Here is a 20346-nt window from a genome sequence, read left to right as displayed (position 1 = left end):
GTGGCAATATGCGTCCACGAAACACGTTGAGGTTATGATGTTTACCCTATACACAGGTGCCTAATCGCCTGGAATTTCAACATTCTATGATGTGAACATATTCAATACTATACTACTTTTTGGAATCAGCATTGCTGTCTGTCTGAATTATGAATTTGGAGATGCCATACCAGCTTATCTTTGTAATATGTATCTATTTTATGTTTTAACTGTATTATTTATCCATTTCCATATGTATGTACCTATTCCCTATGTGGATATCTGTATTATTGATGACCTGTATCATTAAATTGTGTTCCTTTGTTACTATGTTGTGGACCCACTCTTACAATCATTCTACCCATGTTACATATCCCAACCATCTGTATGCACTTCATTTAAAGTCCCAACTGTCCCCCCCTTTTTTACTTTTTCCCCTACAGTTTAGGGAAGCTGTGGCATCGGCTCTTTGTACTGCATTACTATGATGTTGTGGAAGTTTTCACACATTATTTATTTTATTATATGTTACAAACTTTGCCGATAGCCTCATTATGTTGTATCTATATTCCCCTCCCCCCAATTCTTTCATGAATAGGGATGGAGACACACAGCCTTATTTAGGCGAAGCCTCATTTAAAGTCCCAACTTTTTTCTTTGTTAATATTGACTAACATCAGCTTTCGATTCAAATACACCACCGAATGCTCTTCTCCACCTATGACAAAACAGCTCGTAGACCTACACTGGGAGCATCTGCAAGGCTTTTTTTGCAACAGGACCCTCAACATATCACTTTTCCCTTTAAATAAGTCAATCTAAGGTGCTTCAAAGGTGGCAAAGTTTCAAAAGAACCCATCTATAGTAGCCCGCAAAGCCCTGAAAGAAACTAACTAGCTTTTTTTATTAACAGGAGTAAGTCAATCCCTAATTGCTTTTGCCTTGTGTATTAGGGGTTTTAGCAGGCCCTGCCTAAAAGTGTAACCAAGGTACAGTGTCTCTTTCAGACCTATGGTACATTTCTTTGTGTTTTCTGTTAAACCTACTTCTCGTATGGAGTTCAGGACAGACTGAATATTCCATTTATATACTAAATTATATGAACCACAAACAGTTAAGAATATTGTTTTGTTTTATATGTAGCACCCTCCTAGGTAGGTGCTAGAAGAGAGAATATAGTTTTTGGATCTTTTCTGCTTACCAGAGAGATTCCAAGGTAAATTTGTATTGCTCTCTGCCTACTAGAGGAGCAGGATCTGCTAGTGAGGTCTGCTCATGGTGCTCAAGTGCAGCTCAGTTTGTCTGAAATGTTTCATACTGGTCCATCAGGGAGGCATGTTGGACATTGGGAGGAAACCTGATAAATGAGTGCACAGGCATTTAGTACAGCCCTGGTGATTGGCAGAGGAAAGTGCCTCGGTGTGTGCTTGGATACTGTATAAATGCCATGGGCACATGTGCTTGCAGTCTTTCAGCTGGACAGCAGGGTCCTGGAGAAAGGGGGCGGCTGCCCCTTCTCTGTAGAAGCTGCCATACGGCCTCAGGTGGTCGACCAGAGGGCCGGAGAGCCAAAGAGGAGCTGAACCCAGGTGTTGTGCAGAGCTGACTGGAAGAAGGACACTGGAGAGGATCTGATTCTGCCTGCAGTTAGTACAGATCTGTGTCGTGGAGCTTGTTCTGAGAGGGCCACCCATTCTGTGGAAGAGTCAGTGGACCGGTGTCATTTAAGGGGATGCTAGACAGTTTTCTGAAGATAATGTAGTTGCAACAAGTCTGCTGCTAGAGAGAGCAAGAAGACTTAATTAATCGATACATGGGGCAGTATGGTTAAAGCAGTGTGTCTACTTCCACAAGTAACCTGGTGAGGCCAAGTGAGAGTTGTCCTTATTAACTGTAAATATTTCAAGTTGGAGTATCCCACTGTTCCTTTCTGCCATCCAAATTCCACAATAAATATAAAACCAAAACCCCTGGACTGTTTATTGAGTAACGAGCAACTGGGAGTAAAGGGTGGATGAGTGAACTGTCCCTAAGTGACTGCAGGTAATCAGAGGAGGCCCAAGAAGTCATCACACAGCAAGCCCTAGGGGGACAGTGCTACATATATAGTGGTCATTAAAATCATTATAGATGCTGGCATCTAAGTTGTCCTCAAGGCTGCATGGTCTCTAATTGAAATTAATGTTCTTGGAAAGTACTGCACACTAGGTACTCTGCACAAAGAAGCATGCTACCTCCCACACCCATTATTTAACATCATCAACAGAGGATATTGGTAGTCACTGAGGCTCCTGTTAGCCTCCTAATCATCCAAGCACAAAGAGAGTCAGCACTCGCTAAGTCTCTAATCTTACGTATTAAATATTTGTCATTCCCAGCTTACAGTCAAAGTATGACAGAGATGCTAATGCATTTCAGCCGATGTGGCCTTACTCATTGCTGTCCATCTATTGCTCAAAAAACCATTGAAGCGTAAGTAAACCCATCAATTTAATAGTTTAAAAAAACAGTTCCATTACCGGCATGCCGGAAATGCTAACTGTCACATTGGTTGTACTCTCAATCAAACCATCCAAAGGCTGGTGTAATAATTGATCACATGTGCAGGGTCATGGCAGGTGAAGATTAAACAGTGGCCAAGATGGCAGCTTCCTTGGCTGAAAAGCATAGGACTTTAAATACCCCTTATCCCAAACAAAAGAGTGGGGTTCTATACACACTGTGATATTGAGGAATTTATCTCAGTGGTAGAAACATTTGTAGTGAGTCCACGCCAGTGTGAACATTGGTTTTAAAGAGACATTAAACTCACATCAGTAAAAACTATAAATAAATAATGTATTGCATGCTGATCATATTCACTAAGCCACTATAGGATTTGTCTTAAGTATTCTGTAAAAAAAAAAAAAAATGATTGATCCTGCCATTCCCTGTCCCTCCCTCTTGTCTGTGTCCCCAATGCAGCTGGTGATTTTTGCAGAGCAGTCGTTAGTGGACATGCTCAGTTTTGTGTGTGTTTCTATGCTGTGCATTTCCTCCCTGAGCAGCCCATGTGACTATAGAGTTACACATGTGGGTGTATACAAAGGCATAAATGACAGCCTTGTGCACCTTTGCTAACTCAATAGAAGCCCCTCCCACTGAGGCTTCCCTAAAGAACAGAAAGAGCTGGGGAAAGTCATGTAACTGCTGTATATTGGCTATGAGAAAAGGTACTTTTTTAATGAATATAGTGACATCATCCATATATGTAAATAGAAAGGATAATTGATATTAAACTGCCTGTGTTTAGCATCACTTTAAGGTTTGCCAGCCCATTTTTATTAATCAAACTTAAAGTGTTATTTCACCTTTCAGGCTTTATGAGCTATGTAAATGGCCTACACCTATAGCAAGGGCATTATTCAACTTTAGTCAGAGCTGCACAGTTTGTGTTTATCGACAGATGCCCCTTATCCGCACAGGCAGTTTTTTGGTAAAAGTGAAATAACCCTTTAAAGGAAAGTTCAGAACAGAAAAGTTGCCTAGGCAGCGGATTTTCACCAGATGGAGAGTGTGATGAGTCTGAAGTATGGGTGGAAATATACATGGGTGTGCGTAATACAAAGATTATCATTGGAGTTTGTTATAGACTGGCACAGGAGGTGGTGACTCCTGGCACAGATTGAAAGGGCTGCAAGGGCTGGGACAGTGATAATAATGGGGGATTTTAACTACCCAGACATTGACTGGAGTAATGGCACTGCTGGAACAGTTAAAGGGCAAAAATTTATAAACCTATTACAAGACAATTTTATGGTACAGTTTATTGAGGCCCCAACTAGAAATGATGCTCTGTTGGACCTGGTAATCTCAAACCATGCAGAGCTTATTAATAATGTTCACATAAAAGAACATCTGGGTAGCAGTGAGCATAATATAATTTTATTTAATGTTAGCTGTAAGCAAAAAACGCATACAGGAAATATAAAAACACTTAACTCTAAGAGAGCAAATTTTCCAAGGACGAGGGCTGCTCTCCAGGATTTAGACTGGGAGGGAATATTGGCATTGATGAGCACCGAACAGAAATTGGAATTTTTCAAAAAGACATGCAAACTCACTGCAAAGTCTATTCCAATGGGCAATAGGTTTAAAAGGCTACAAATAAAACCTGCGTGGCTCATGGCCAAAGTTAAAAAAGCTATAAATAATAAGAAAAGAGCTTTTAAAAAATATAAAAATGAAGAAACACCATCATTGTTTAATTGTTATAAAGAATATAACAGAATATGTAAAAAGGAAATCAAGGACACAAAAATTCAAAATAAACGAGAGATTGCAAAAGATAGTAGGACAAACCCCCAAAAATTCTTCAAATATATTAACCACTTTACCACCGGAGGATTTTGCTGTCTTCCGTCCAGGCCACTTTTTGCGATTCGGCGCTGTGCGACTTCAACTGACAATTGCGCGGTCGTGCGACGCCGTACCCAAACGAAATTTACGTCCTTTTTTCCCCACAAACAGAGCTTTCTTTTGGTGGTACTTGATCACCTGTGCGATTTTTACTTTTTGCGCTATAAACAAAAAAAAGAGCGTTTATTTTGAAAAAATAACAATATTTTTAACATTTTTTTATATGAAATTCCCCCCAAAAAAGTTGTAAAAACCAATTTTTTGGCCAATTTGTTTTCTGCTACCTATGTTTGGTAAAAAAAATCGCAATAAGTGTATTTTGATTGGTTTGCGCAAAAGTTATTGCGTTTACTAACTAAGGGAAAGATTTATGTCATTTTTGGTGGGTTTTTTTTTTAACGCGTAATGGTGGCGATCTGCGATTTTTTTTGCGGGACTGCGACATTGCGGCGGACAGATCGGACCCTTGACTGACATTTTTGACACTTTTGGGGGTACCAGTAACATTACTACAGTAATCAGTGCTATATATATGCACTGTTACTGTAAAAATGACACTGGCAGGGAAGGGGTTAATTTTATTGGAGAGGGAGGGGTTAATGTATGCCTGGTGCTTACTGACGTGTAGGGGGGGAGGTGACTGAGTGAGTCATGGACAGATCGGATGTCCAGCTATGCTGAACAGTCCGATCTGTCACTCCCTGTCACTATGGAGATCCGCCCGCTTGTGTTTACACAGGCGGGCGGATCTCCACACTAGATCCCCGGCGATCGGGGCAGAGCAGCGGCGATCGCCGCTGCTCCTCCCCTGGCCCGACTCCTGCTGTGAATGAAAACAGCGGGAGCGAGCCTCCGGCGGCGTGCAAGCGCCGCCCAGAAGGGGGAGTGTCTGACGACGTAGTACTACGTCGTCAGACGATAACGAGCCACTCTGCCGCAGTAATATTACTGTGGGCGGAGGTAAAGTGGTTAATAGTAAAAAGGTTAGGTCTGACCATGTAGGCCCTTTAAAAAATAATCTGGAGTGGGTCACTGGAGACAAAGAGAAGGCAAATTTATTGAATTCTTTCTTCAGCTCTGTATATACAAAGGAGCATCAGGGAGCTCATGACCATAATGAGGATGGTATTGACACAGCCCCAAATGATCCACAATGGCTCAAAAGAGATATGGTTCAGAAATATTTAGACAGAATAAGGGTGGATAAAGCGCTTGGACCAGATGGCATCCACCCAGGCATCCTAAAATAATTGAGTGCTGTAATTTCAAAGCCTTTGTTTCTAATTTTTAGGAACTCGTTAAGGACTGGAATAGTACCACTGGATTGGTGTAGGGCCAATGTGGTGCCTATATTTCAAAAGGGATCAAAGTCTTTGCCAAGTAACTTTAGACCTGTTAGTTTAACTTCTATAGTCAGGAAGATACTGGAGAGTTTAATAAAAGACCATATAGATGGGTTCTTGCTCAAAAAAAAATATTTTAAGCAACAGACAGCATGGATTCATGAAAGACAGAAGTTGTCAAACAAACCTGATTTCTTTTTATGAGGAGGTAAGTAAAACCTTGGAGGGGTGGTTGTGGAGGTAGTATACTTGGATTTTGCAAAAGCGTTTGACACAGTTCCCAAAAACATGGCTAATGTGTAAGGTAAAGTCTACAGGCTTGGAAAGATCAGCTTGTAAATGGATAGAAAATTGGCTAAAAGATAGAATTCAGAGAGTAGTTGTTAACTATTCTTGCTCTGAATGGTCTAAGGTTATCAGTGGTGTACCCCAAGTTTCAGCGTTGGGACCCTTACTTTTTAATATCTTTATAAATTATATAAGGTCTGGGATTAAAAGTACAATTTCAGTCTTTGCAGATGACACCAAGCTTTGCAGTGGAATAACTTCCTTACAGGATGTCTCGAACTTACAAGCTGACCTCAATGCACTGTTTCATTGGGCAACTATGTGGCAAATGAGGTTTAACGTTGATAAATGTAAAGTTATGCGCTTGAGGGCTAAGAGTATGCATGTATCATACATACTAGGGGGAGTAAAACTGGGGGAATCCATAGCAGAGAAGGATCTGGGTGTTTTGGTAGATCCTAACCTTAATAAAAGCATGCAATGCCAAGCTGTAGTTTCCAAAGCAAGCAAAGACCTTTCTTGTATTAACAGAGGCATGGATTGCAGAGAGAGAGATATCATTTTTCCCCTGTACAGATCATTAGTAAGACCTCATCTGGAATATGCAGTTCAGTTTTGGGCACCAGTTCTTAAAAAGGATATCAGGGAACTGGAGAAAGTGCAGAGAAGGGCAACCAAACTGATAAGAGGCATGGAGGAGCTCAGCTATGAGAAAAGATTAGAGGAACTGAATTTATTCTCTCTTGAGAAGAGGAGATTAAGGGGGGATACGATCAACATGTATAAATACATAAGGGGTCCATATAGTGAACTTGGTGTTAAATTATTCACTTTAAGGTCAACACAGAGGACAGAAGGGCACTCTTTATGTATAGTGGAAAACAGATTTATTCTCCAGATACAGAACGTTTTCTTCACTGTAAGAGCTGTGAAAATGTAGAAAAGACTCCCTCCAGAGGTGGTTCTGGCTAGCTCACTAGGTTGCTTTAAAAAAGGCCTGGATTCTTTCCTGGGTATACTTAATATAAATGGGTACTAATATTTATATGTAAAGTTGATCCAGGGAATATCTGATTGCCTCTGAGGGATCAGGAAGGAATGTTTTCCCATTCTGTAGCAAATTGGATCATGCTTTGCTGGGGTTTTTTGCCTTCCTCTGGATCAACTGCAGATATAGTATTTGTGTATATGGGATTGTATGGTTGGGTTTTCTTTACTGTTTTTTCTTTTTTATTGGTTGAGCCAGATGGACTTGTGTCTTTTTTCAACCTAACTAACTATGTAACTAACTATGTAACCAGCATAACAGGTAATGGAAATTGCCAAGCCATCGGGCTCTCTCTACAGCAACGCTGCTACTCTTTTCACTGATCTCTCAAACCATCTCACTCAGATTGTTTTGGTTCCCTGGGCTCTCCTGGCTCACTCAGCCTGTAGTTACTTCCCCTTTGCTGCATGGGCCCCCTCCCTGGCCTCTCATCAGGAGTTGTTCTGACATCCCTCACTTCTCTGAGACTTCCAGATTCCCTCAGCCCCCCAGACTCACCTAGTCCTTCATTATAAGGGCTGTGTGCACCTGGAAACACACCCTGCTGGTTTTAAGCAAGACTTGTGTAGCATGTTCCTAGACAGGTGCTAGGATTAAGTAAATTTAGTTTTGGCTCACTGTATCCAGTGGAGCTGCTGTTTTCTTGTTAGGCACATATAGTGTTGCTCACTGTAATCAATGAGGCTGACTTGATTATTCTGGTCTGTTTAGTTTTTCAGCTGCTGCAAGTTTTATTGTTTCCTATGCATTCTGGAGAACTATGGATCTCTCTATAACATAGGTGTGGAGCAAGTCACATGAGAAACATTCATATTTAAACAGCACTGGTAAATACCAGAGAGGGTAGCCCTAAAGACTGCTGGGAGTCTGTATGTAGCGCTACCCCTGTAGGAGCCGCTTAAACATTCCCTTGCTTTAACTCTTCAGCCAGTCATGCACTTAAGCTCATTTCTTGAATAATCAGTTTAGGGGTTTGGGTTGTTTTTGATGTTTTATTTGAGAACTTGGATAGTTAGGGCAATGTAGTGAGATACTCCAAGTTCAACTAATTACAGGGAGGACAACTTCTTCAACTTGACTGTGGAATTCCTACTTGAAGCAACATGCACTCTTGAGCAAGTCCTCCATGGAAAGGATAGACTATTGCTCTTTAGGACACTAGCCAGCACCCATAGCTGACTTTCCTAGCACAGAGGGGTAGCCTACACAAGAACAAGCCCCTAGATCCTTGGTCAAAATTCACATGAGTCGCATCCCGTTCCTCTCAGGCATGGCTCCGCTCAGTCAGCTTCTTCAGAACACATGTGTCAGCTCTCCAGCTTCTAGGCCTCCAGTCTGTGGCAACATGGCAGCAGGTGCTGACGCGGGCTAAGCACCTCCTCCTCAACTAGACTCTCCTCTCCATGCCAAGACCACTTCCTGTGTCTTCTCACCAAATATAAATACCCCTTACCAGCATGCATAGGGCCCTATGCCTGCAATTGGCTGGGATGGCATCCATGTTTATGCAACTGATCTGTATGAGTCACTCCTGTCCACTCAGCAATTTCCAAAACTGCCTGGATACAGGTGAGTCAAGGCTAATACATTGACACTTGTTAAACACATAGGGCTCCCTGGCTGTACCAATCCAGTCTCCCTGTTAGGCAGGAAAACTACTATAGTTTATCTTAGTTTCCTGTTAAGCAGGAGACTATATTATACCACTACCAAGGAGGGTGCTACATGTATAAACAGGTGCATCGCATAAAGTTTGAATATCATCAAAAAGTTAATTTATTTCAGTAATTCAATTCAAAAAGTGAAACTCATATATTTTATTGATGCGTTACACACAGGGTAATATATTTCAAGCATTTCTTTCTTTTAATGTTGATAAATATGGCTTACAGCTAGTGAAAACCCCAAATTCAGTGTCTCACAAAACTTGAATATTACATAAGACCAATTAAAAAAAAAGGATTTTTAATACAGAAATGTTGGCTTACTGAAAAGTATGTCTACGTACAGTATAGTATGCACCCAATGCTTGGTCAGGGCTCCTTTTGCATGAATTACTGCATCAATGTGCATAGCATGGAGGTGATCGGCCTGTGACATTGCTGAGGTGTTATGGAAGCCCAGGTTGCTTTGATAGCTTCTTTTATCTCATCTGCATTGTTGGGTCTGGTGTCTCTCATCTTCCTCTTAACAATACCCCACAAATTCTCTATGGGGTTTAGGTCAGGTGAGTTTGCTGGCCAATCAAGCGCAGTGATACTGTGATTTTTTAAACCAGGTATTGGTACTTTTGGCAGTTTGGGCAGGTGCCAAGTCCTGCTGGAAAATGAAACCAGCATCTCCATAAAGCTGGTCAGCAGAGGGAAGCACGAAGTGCTCAGGATATTCCTGGTAGAGGGATGCGCTGACTGTGGACTTGATAAAACACAATGGACCAACACCATCAGATGACATGGCTCCTCAAATCATCACTGACTGTGGAAACTTCACTCTGGACCTTATGCAACTTGGATTCTGTGCCTCTCCACTCTTCCTCCAGACTCTGGGACCTTGATTTCCAAAAAAATGCAAAATTTTCCACAGTCGGTGATTATTTGGGGAGTACTGACTCTTTGGCTCAAAAAGCAGTCTAGGGGATGTTCTTTGGTGTTTTGATTTATTAGTTAATTAGGATAGGGATGGGGATGAGTGGGATACTCCAAAAAGAAGTATGTACAAGTTAAGGACAGTAAACCTCTTTCTGTAGAACTTAAGCAAAAGTCCTTGCAAAAGCAGACTGTGGACTTTGAAGTAGTAATAGCTAAAGCCACACAAGCCTCCTTCTGTGAGCAATTAGAGCAGAATCCCTTCACAGAGAATTGGATAGATTGAACTTCAGGACACCAGCCCCTATCCCTGCCTGGCTGTAGGGCAATTACTGGGAAAAAGAACCCGGGCATATTTCCAGTGGCTCCGACAGGGGTAGCACTACACTTGAACACTGGGTTGGAGATTTTTTACCACCCAAAGCACTTTGAAATCTCCAAACTCTGGAGCCCGATCCGGGAATTACGAAACCCAGGGAAAGCTGTAAAAATAGTTTACTCTGCTCAAAACTGATATTTCAGAGTCCCACACTTTGCAAATGTGCGAACCCTATGTCCTTTCTACACCCACTTTTACAGTGACAGGGTACAACGCTATCACAACACCTAGTATCTATCTAATTAATATCATTAAAATGAAACAAACATATGATGCAGACTGTAGTTGGGATGAGTACTATGGGCACTAAGTTGTACCGTAGCTGTGAGTTAATTTGTCTCACAGGGTCTTTTGTTACTCATCTCGCTTTGCACTCAAAAATGTAAGTGTTAAATTACAGTCTTCCAATGCCTTCTATCTTGGTCTGACATTTATGTCCTACCTGATAATGCTAAATTCTCTACCCTTTAACTTGTAAAACTTATCTTACCCACCTGTAATTATCTATTGTAATGGCCCTCTTGTAAAAATCAATAAAAGTCAGTTTCCAGAAAAAAAAAAAAAAAACATTAAACAAACAGTTTTCGAGACCAAGGCTCCTTTCACACTAGCTGGCTCCAAAGTTGTGCAATTTTTAGTGAAATCTTGGAGCCTGGCTTTGATACGACTTTGAAGTGACTTTTACATTCTCTAAAATTGAAGTTGTGTCAAAGAAGGATTAAAACTAGTGCATAAATAATTTATGAAGTTGCAGCGACTTCAGTAGTGTCAATTGGAACAACTCTCATAGATACAGTGGGTAAAATAATGTTTTTAATCCCCTGCAGATTTTGTAAATTTGCTTACTTACAAGGAAATGAAGGGTCTATAACTGTTATCATAGGTGTATTATAACTTATAGAGACAGCATATCAACCAAAAATCCAGAAAAAAAAAACACATAAAACAAATGCTATTAATTAAGTTGCAGTTCAGTGAGTAAAATAAGTACTTGATCCCCATGCGAACATGACCTAGTACTTGGTGGAGAAACTCTTGTTGGCAAGCACAGAAGTAAAATGTTTCTTGTAGTTGGTGACCAGGTTTGCACATATCTCATGAGGGATTTTGGTCCACTCTTTTTTTACAGATCTTCTCTAAATCCTTAAGGTTTCTTGGCTGTCGCTTGGCAACTTGAAGTTTCAGCTCCCTCCATAAAATGTCTATAGGATTAGGTCCACAGACTGGCTAGGCCACTACATGACCTTAATGTGCTTCTTCTTGTGCCACTCCTTTGTTGCCTTGGCAGTATGTTTTAGGTCATTGTCATTCTGATAGACCCACACATAACCAATCTTGGGTGTTATGGCTGAGGGAAGAAGGTTCTCATCCAAGATTTTACAATACATGGCCCCATCCATAGGCCTCTCAATTCAGTCTGTACCTTTAGCAGAGAAACAATTTTACTTAAAAAAAAAAAACTTACAAAATTCCTTTGTAAGTGGGCAAACATACTAAATCTGCAGGGGATCAAATAATTATTTTCCCCACTGTACATGGCATTTCACATGTCCTGCGAATTTGGATCTCGCAAGTCGGATCCTAAGTCGCACAAGTGTAAAATGTGTTTGATCCTATCCTATCTGTAACAATGTGGACCTTAAGATTAAGCCTAGTGTAGTATAAGAGATTGAATGCAAGAGGAAATCCCGAGTTGATGATTAAAGTGGTTGTAAATCCTCCCCTATACCCAGTGAAGTGAAAAGCCTCAGGTGATACCCAGAGATGAAACTAATCCTCCTACATGAGTTTTACTTTCTACACTCTTTGAAAAGTGCAGATTGTGTTACAAATCTTTCATCCTCTTTCAGCAGCACATAAGGGTGGGTGGGGAGACTGGATTTACACTGTGTGAGAGCTGATTGGAGGAAAGGGACACACCCCCCTCCACATAGGCAGAGGAACGAAGGAAGTGCAGAGCTGTATTCAGAGTAGACAAGCTCTCTGCTAATCTCCCTCTAAAATCTCTCCCTGACACAAGTTTTCAGCTACTGTTATCGGAGAACTTGTCATTAGGTACTCATGCTGATAACAGAGGAACAAAGCACCAGAGAGAAAGGACACTTGGAGATTTGGAGAGAGAAAAGTAAACACTACTGATATATGTGCTTTGTTCAACTTTCATGAATGGGGTAAACATTTTAAGCAAGCTAAACAAATAGCTATAAGGAGAACTAGAGAGGATTTGTTGAATAATGATGTAAATAGGAAGAGCAGGGTATTCAAGTCTATGCAGAGTCAAGTAACCTTTGTTACAACATTTGCTCTTTTTTTTTTAATGCTGATTAACAGTTACATAAGATTCTGAAAAATGGCTGCCATTTTTCCAGCAGAAGAGCCCCTACACTAGGATCGACCTTGTGTCCAAGTCCCTACATATTGGATCAGACAAGGCAACTAACGGTTAACAACTACAGGGTCTTACTGATGTGGTTATGCCACATGTTGATACTGCAAGGTGTACGCTAAGAGTAAAAGTATAACATCTTTGGTTACAGGGGAAGGTTTTACAATAAAGCAATATATTAATAATAAGAATGTGATTAATGTCATTACACAGAGAAACATGTTCCTTGCAATATTCTGGCTGTACCATTCATCCCCTGAAGATATGGAGAGGGAAGCATTATTGTGATGGCATAAATGTTACAGTATATGTTACCCCAACATTTTGTATTCCTCAGTTTTCTGTCTGTGCTTGGAACTCAGCCTGCTTTTCTTCAATGATCAGACTTGCGATGAGCTCCTTATGCAGCTGAGAACAGAGATTATGTAATCACCTATAAAAGAGAAAAAAAAAAAAGTAATTATGATGTTTTTTTATATATGTATACACAAATGTTTTGCATTTTATTTTGATTTAAAGCCAAGCAACCATCCAATGTGTCAAAGTATTTTAGAGTACATAGAAGAGGCATGTCTTCATTTTCATTCTGTAAAATAGGGAAAATTTGCAAAATAAATAGGCACTTATCATATAGGTCTTAGTAGATATGTAGTTAGATATTTAGGGGTTTACTAACCATATATAAATATTTATATATATATATATATATATATATATATATATATATATCCACACACTATATTACTAAAAGTATTTGGACACCTGCCTGGCATCCCAGTCTTAGTCCGTAGGGGTCAATATTGAGTTGGCCCCCGCTTTGCAGCTATAACTGCTTCAACTCTTCTGGGAAGGCTGTCCACAAGGTTTAGGAGTGTGTCTATGGGAATGTTTGACCATTCTTCCAGAAGTGCATTTGTGAGGTCAGGCATTAATGTTGGACAAAAAGGCCTGGCTCACAGTCTGCACTGTAATTCATCCCAAAGGTGTTCTATCGGGGGTTGAGGTCAGGACTCTGTGCAGGCCAGTCAAGTTCCTCCATCCCAAACTCGCTCATCAATGTCTTAATGGACTTGCTTTGTGTACTAGTGTGCAGTCATGTTAGAACAGGAAGGGCTTACCCATGTCTTTATGGACCTTGCTTTGTGCACTGGTCCATATTCATATGGTGGAGGGCAGGGGGATTATGGTGTGGGGTTGTTTTTCAGGGTTTGGGCTTGGCCCCTAGGTTCCAGTGAAGGGAACTCTTAAGGCGGCAGACCATGACATTTTGGACCATTTCATGCTACCAACTTTGTAGGAACAGTTTGGGGTTGGCCCTTCCTATTCTAACATGACTGCACACCAGTACACAAACCAAGGTCCATAAAGACATTGATGAGCGAGTTTGGGGTGGAGGAACATGACTGGCCTGCACAGAATCCTGACCTCAACCTGATAGACCACCTTTGGAATGAATTGGAGCAGAGACTGCGAGCCAGACCTTCTCTCTCTGACCTCACAACTGCGCTTCTGGTCAATCATTCCCATAGACACACTCCTAAACCTTGTGGACAGCCTTCCCAGAAGAGTTGAAGCTGTTATAGCTGCAAAGGGTGGGCCAACTCAATATTGAACCCTATGGACTAAGACTGGGATGCCATTAGTTCATCTTCATGTAAAGGCAGGCGTCCCAATACTTTTGGTAATATAGTGTGTGTGTGTGTGTGTATATATTTCCTTCACTGCTTTCCATTAATGCAGAGAGTTAACTTTTAACTCTTACTTTAGCAAACTGTTTACTTTTTTATGATTTTGATTAGATGTCTGTTTATGTACAAAACCCTTCCCTTATATTGCACAATAGATGTGTAGAGTCATGTATTTATCGATATCTTCATTTTATGTGGCTGCAGAAATGGAAGAGTGGATGCTGTGGGGAGTTCTATGTCTTCTACGGGTGATATGGTGCCTTGCTCCACAAAGGGGATACCTGCATCCTGATGAATTCTTTCAGTCTCCTGAAGTAATGGCAGGTATGTTTTCAGTTCATTTTATCAAAGCCAATCTCCAGGAAATCTTTTTCATTTACATCTAACAGCTAAATCTGTAACAGGTCTTAGCAAATCTGTTGCAGCTAGCTGCCCGAGACTGCAGACAAAGGGATCACAAACACACAAGTTGGCCCTAACACCTGCATATCTTGAAGAAAACAGGACCAATTAGGCAAGATTTACTGGACTCTCTCTGATTGCCATGTATCCTGAGAGTGGTCTCTGGGAAACAGGTTGTCATAGATTACCACTTACAGTAAACGTTGGCAGTATATCTAAAAGCAAAACATTTTTACCTTTCGATAAGTGTAAGAAATAGGTAAGTCCTTTGTTGGTTGTTTTTATGTGGTCTATATCCTCTCTTAAATAGTTGTCCCCTAGGCAGGTGTACCCATTAGATACATTTCCATCCATACCTCTTGTAGTGAAAATTGTAATATTTCAGTTTTCCCAAAACATTCCGTCCCTGACAATGGTAATTGGGACAAACAGAGAGGACGAAACCGACTGAAGTTTCAATACTTTCCTACTATATCCAGAAAAAAAGTGAGGTTTTGGCTTTAAACACACGTAATCAAAAAACAGTTGGCCTGCAAATGATCAGGAACTTGTCATTTAACCACATGTCGACCAGCCGCCGCACATATACTGCGGCAAGTCGGCTTGTTCTAGCAAAACGACGTATCTGTACGTCGCTTTAGAGGACCGCAGGTGGGGGCCCATGCCTGCCTATTCGCCACAGGAGAAGCTGATCTGCAGGTCCGGCGGCTTCGATTGCCACTGGGCTCCCATGGAGAAAGAACAGCGGTCTGCCATTGTAAACACGGCAGACCGCTGTTCTGTCAGCAATTAACACAGGTCTTCTGTGTTTCTCCTATTTAGTTCATTCCATAAGCCCATCCCCCACACAATTTGAAAGCACCTCCTAGGGACACAGTTAACCCTTTGATTGCCCCTGGTGTTAACCCCTTCCCTGCCAGTGTCATTAGTACAGTAACAGTGCATATTTTTAGCACTGATTACTGTAGTAATGTCACTGGTCCCCCCCAAAAGTGTCAAAAATGTCAGTTAGGTGTCCGATCTGTCCACCGCAATCCTGACAAAAATCTCTGATCGCTGCCATTACTAGTAAAAAAAAAAAAAAAAATGACATAAATCTTTCCCCTAGTGTGTAGACGCGATAATTTTTGAGCAAACCAATCAATATACACTTATTGGGATTTTTTTTTACCAAATATATGTGGCAGAATACAAATTAGCCTAAAATAATAAAAAAAAATTAGATTTTTAATTTTTTTTATTGGGAATGTTATATAGCTGGAAGTAAAAAACTTTATTTTTTTTTCCAGAATTGTCACTCACACAGGTGATCAAATACCAGCAAAAGAAAGCTTTATTTGTGGGAAAAAAGGACATCAATTTCATTTGGGTACAGCATCGTACAACTGTGCAATTGTCAGTTAAAGTAACGCAGTGGGGGGGGGGGGGGCGTGGCCGGCGCGTGATATGACGTGCTACACAGCAGCTCCGCCGGTATTCTGTTTATTCTCCTGAATATCACCGCCATCCTTCCTCACAAAAGCTCCGAAACGGCCTGAGCAGAGCCTCCATACCTCCAACATACATCTTAGGTGTGTATTGCTGATCCAGGAGATGTCCAGAAGGGGCCGAGCACCCGCCTGGTGCCAAATATAGGGATCCAAGATGGTGGATCCGCGGCCCACTCGGTGAAAGGAAAGCAGCTCAGAGACTATTCTCTAAACCTCAAGGTAAAGAACAGCCCTTACAATCTCCACCTGCTGATGCCAGCGATATGGAGCTGCCTATGGGGGATGCGGAGGGAGAGGGAACCCCCCTGAGTATGCTGATGGGGTCCTGGCCAGCAACACCATGCAGCTTATGGCCTCCATGCGGCCTGCATCCCACCCTCCTGACTTAGACCCAGAACCCACCCTACGGGAAATCCTCTCTGCTGTAACCACGGGGAATGCCACTATTGCAGAGTTAGTGGGGGAAGTGAAGGGGATGAAGGTAGAACTTTCGCTGGTCCGCCAGGACATGCAAAAACTTAGAGACCGCACTGCGGCCCTGGAAGGCCGTGTCAGCTCCATTGAGGATGAATGGCAACCTTTACAGCGTGATGTACGCTATATTCAGACTGTGTCATCTGCCAATGCAGCCAAATTGGAGGATCTGGAAAATCGACTCCGCAGAAATAATGTGCGGGCAGTCGGAATCCCTGAGAAGTCTGAGGAGAAGAACTGTAATGTTCCGGTACCTTTGGTACCCTAAATTACTCTTTTCACAAGTGTATGCGCCCCACCATTCTCTTTTGGAAAGGTGCGCATACACCTTTAAGACTGAAGCTGTCATCACTCAGCGCCGGACTAGATGGCTATTTAAATCGCCAGTTCTCACTCACATGTGTTCGTTCAAACACCCTTACCTGGATGCTAACTTGGCTTGAAGCTTTCGTGCTTGCAAGCATACTTCGCTGACGGAACCTCGCTGCGCTGATCCCTGCATCCCGCTTCCGGATCATCCGCTCCTCCTGAACCAACCTTCGGCTGTATTGCTATTAGTGCTAAGTACCCCGCAGGGGAACCCTCTATAAACTTATACTAAGCTTACACTATCTAGCTCTGCATAGTAAAGACTATTTATCACATCTGCATATCTAGATTGCTAGCTCTTAAGACTACTGCTACTTATTCCTGCACTGGGTTGATCACTCTTGTATGTCCACCTGCTACTCTGTCATCTGCTACCATACATGATTGCTAAACCTACCTGCATCCATCTGCTACTGTCTTACCTTCAAGTGTCTGTCACCTACCACCTCCACTCAACCTGTCTCTTAAATCTTCATCACTGTGTTACTACATACATAAAGTCACTCTAGGAACCAGCTTGTTGAGTGTGTGTATTTACTAGCTGAATTAAGACCTTCCACACATGATGAGTCATTGAGGTTGGGAATGGTATCTCAGCATCTCTCTTACATGACTACTGAAGTGGAATATTTCTGCAGCTGAAAATCCACACCATACATGAAACGCAGGAGCGTTACAAGAACCCGGTGACTTTTATTGAATCCTGGTTATTGATACGTTTGGTAGGGATGCCTTTTCCCCTATGTTCGCGGTTGAGCGAGCGCACCGTGTCCCTGCAAGGCCGCCTCCGTCTGTAGCACCCCCCCAGGCCTTTTCTATTTAAACTCCTTAATTATAAGGACAGGGATGCAATCCTGAGTAAAGCTAGAACAACAGCGGATCTCTCAATCAGCAATGCTCGGGTCTCCTTATATCCTGATTTCTCAGCAGAGGTGCAACGCCGCCGTGCAAAATTTCTGGATATCAAGAAGAGATTGCGCAATCTGAATATTCAATATTTTATGCTTTACCCTGTTAAGCTGAAGATAATAGAAAATGGCTCCACGCAGATCTTTGACAACCCATCCATGGCCATGCACTGGTTGGACAGAGAGGAACGTTACCTGGCACGTAATGCGCCAACTTAATTGCCTGGGCCTCTGATCCTTCACTCGGTGAGGTATATATGTGGAGCACAACCTGTGTACTTTCACGGAAATACCCTAGCGTTTGGCGTTAAACCCCCCTAGGGTATTGGTCACGCGTTTCATCGCTCAGTTGAGCGAGATTGTTTTCATCATGTTCCTGATGAAGAAGATGCACTTAATATCTACCTATCCTACAGTCCTGCGTGGACACTACTATTCTGCATTGCAGAACACCTTGCTATTTTGGGCCCTGTTGGTCCACCTAACTATACTTTTTTTGTTTGGTTTTCTCTCTATTTTCCTACAGGTGAGACACCCTAATGACTGGCTGACTGCTACCTTGCCTGAGCTACATGGACTTCCCCAGCCTGAATCTGCATCAGTACTGCTGACGGCAGAAGTGTTTTGTTATTGGTGGCAATCGCAGTACCTTTGTGCACCGCACCAGAGGGTAATGTTGTGTTATTTGTTTCTCCCGGGGGGGTCTTGTGAGGCACCTCCCGGGGAGATACTGGTATATTTACATTGCATACATGAATGACGACCCAGGTCTCTAAACTGCTAGTACTAACATGGAATGTCTGGGGATTAGGAGATGGGGTCATGAGGAAAGCCATATTGAATCACTTTTGGAAGCTACGCCCTTCCTTAGCATGCATACAAGAGACTCACCTGACCAGATCTACCATTACACGGCTGCGGTCTATGGCTTATCCTCTGCAGTACCACTCCACTTTCTCCTCCTAATCTAGGGGGGTGAGTATTTTGGTGTCCAGGGAGATAACATCTGTCTGTGTACAGCGGCAGTTGGATGAACATGGACACTATGTGTTCCTGTTATGCAAAATCAATTGCTTTATATGTATATTGGCGTCGGTGTATATCTCTCCACCCTTCTCCCATGAGGTCCTGCGGCTGTTGGGCGCAATTTATGGCTCCCTTCCCTAACACGCAAGTATTGGCCTTGGGAGATTATAATAATTACCTTGACCAGGCTCTAGATTAATTTAGTCCTACACAAAGAGGGCCTCCCCTTGCTTCATGCCCTACTGCGTTTGCGAAACTATTACTGGAGCTGGGCCTTAGAGATGTTTGGAGGGATAGGCACGGGGGACTTAAATGCTATTCTTGCTACTTGGCTACTCATGGAGGTTTGTCCCGCATAGACATGTCCCTGGGTAATGAGGCGATGCAACCATATATTGTGGATTCTGCATATGAACCCGTTTGGTGTCTGATCGCGTCCCCTTCTGGGTGAGTTTGTCTGTAACTGGGCCTGCCACTCGCCCTTTGTGGCGGGTAAATCCATTTTCGCTAACATTGTTTCCTGAACCGGACCCCATTCATGGGCTCTCGCGTATATCCTACAATATAACAGGGACATGGCCCAGATACTTACTATATGGGAGAACCTGAAGGCCTTTTTGAGGGGACTTATTATTAGGGAAAAAAATGGGGTTAAACATAGATCTGGAACCTGGGAAGACACTGTACGGGGGGAAATGCAGCGCAAGGAGGCGGCCATGGTGGCCGACCCCAACTCCTCTACACATAAGTCTTGGTTGGAAGCCCAGGCACTGTACAACTCAGTAGTTCTCTCCGCAGCTGAAAACAAGCGATACTTCTTGCAGCAAACCTATTTTGAGGAGGGTGAAAATACAGGTCATATGGTGGCAAGAGCACAGCAAGAACAGGGGTCAATAGCTGCAATTAGGACCAGTTCAGGGGAGACTGTTACCTCTACTGAGGATGTGGTTGAGACCTTTCACCAATACTACGCTGAATTGTATCAATCTAAATTTAGAAGTGCGGTATCTGATATATCTTCCCTGCTGGACCATTGCCCTCTCCCATAGCTAGATCAAACAGGAATGGCGACCCTTAATGCCCCTCTCACTATGGAGGAATTTACGGAAGCTCTGACACAAGTAAAGCACCGGGTGAAGATGGCCTCCCAGTCAAGGTATATGTAAAAAATATAGTAAGGTTCTTATGCCTACTCTCCTAGCCACTATTCGTGATATTATGCGTACAGGAGTTCTACCGGACTCTATGCGAGAAGCGATAGTTATAGTGTTGCCCAAACCTGGGAAAGATACACTTTTACCGGACTCATATAGGCCTATCTCTTTGCTAACGACTGATGTGAAACTCCTAGCCCGCATACTTGCTAATAGGTTATCCAAGGTCATAACAAAACGAATACACCCCGATCAATCGGGATTTATCCAGGGGAGATCTACTGCTCTTAACACTAGGCGCCTTTTCCTTAATCTACAGATCTCGGTGGACAATCCGGGGGATAGAGCCATTCTGTCACTAGATGCAGCCAAAGCCTTCGATAGTGTGGAGTGGCCCTACCTGTGGGAGGTGTTGTCGAGATTTGGTCT

General features: G+C 42.4%; 1 protein-coding gene across 1 annotated transcript in view; it reads left to right on the top strand.

Moving 5' to 3' along the window:
- The window catches only part of PIGZ (phosphatidylinositol glycan anchor biosynthesis class Z), a 42471-nt gene that overhangs the window by 16489 nt on the left and 5636 nt on the right, over positions 1-20346 (top strand). The window contains exon 2 of the mRNA XM_082252430.1: positions 14299-14418. Within this exon, the coding sequence (XP_082108556.1) occupies positions 14301-14418 (118 nt within the window). The 5' untranslated portion in view covers positions 14299-14300. The remainder of the gene's footprint in view (positions 1-14298; positions 14419-20346) is intronic.

Source organism: Pelophylax lessonae (assembly GCF_965119305.1).
Source record: "Pelophylax lessonae genome assembly, chromosome: 3".
Lineage (NCBI taxonomy): Eukaryota > Metazoa > Chordata > Amphibia > Anura > Ranidae > Pelophylax > Pelophylax lessonae.
Note: the sequence above shows the minus strand (reverse complement) of the source record. Positions and strands in the feature narration are given on the sequence as shown.